Source organism: Hippocampus comes, unplaced genomic scaffold (genome assembly GCF_001891065.2).
Source record: "Hippocampus comes isolate QL1 unplaced genomic scaffold, H_comes_QL1_v1.1 scaffold463, whole genome shotgun sequence".
NCBI classification, from domain to species: domain Eukaryota; kingdom Metazoa; phylum Chordata; class Actinopteri; order Syngnathiformes; family Syngnathidae; genus Hippocampus; species Hippocampus comes.
The window spans coordinates 375,163-375,557 of record NW_017806181.1 but is presented as its reverse complement, the minus strand read 5'-3'; the positions used below and the strand labels follow the sequence as shown (position 1 = coordinate 375,557).

The following is a 395-nucleotide window of genomic DNA, read 5'->3' as shown; positions in this document are numbered from 1 at the left end:
CGGTTACCCGCCATGTCCAGCCACTCCAGCGCCGGCATGCGCAGCAGGCAAGGCGGGACGCCGTCGAAGGCGTTCATGGACAAGTCCAGGCGATCCAGGCGCCGCAGCCGGCTCAGCTGGAGGCCGGGTCAGAGCGGGAACCAGTCAGCCGCGCCCACACGCTTCGGCCCTCGCGCCCTTCGCGACCGTCGGCCGACGTCAAAGTTGTGCTCGAGCGCTTTCGCCGTGGTGGCGCTTTCACGCCGGGTAACGCGATGAGAAGACACGCGGCCTGGCTAAGAATCGGAAGAAGAGGCGCAAAAGGACTCCGACTAAGCTTCAGGAACAGCGAGAGACTTTCTGAGGGTGACCGGATGCTTTGTTTGTGGTGGCGCTCCACGTGTGGTGGGGGGGGG

The 395-nt window shown here is 65.6% G+C and overlaps 1 protein-coding gene across 1 annotated transcript in view; it reads right to left on the bottom strand.

Moving 5' to 3' along the window:
- lrrc39 (leucine rich repeat containing 39) overlaps nt 1-395 on the bottom strand; it is a 4,656-nt gene that overhangs the window by 1,349 nt on the left and 2,912 nt on the right. Inside the window, 1 exon segment of the mRNA XM_019855859.1 lies at nt 3-116. Coding sequence (XP_019711418.1) covers nt 3-116 — 114 coding nt within the window.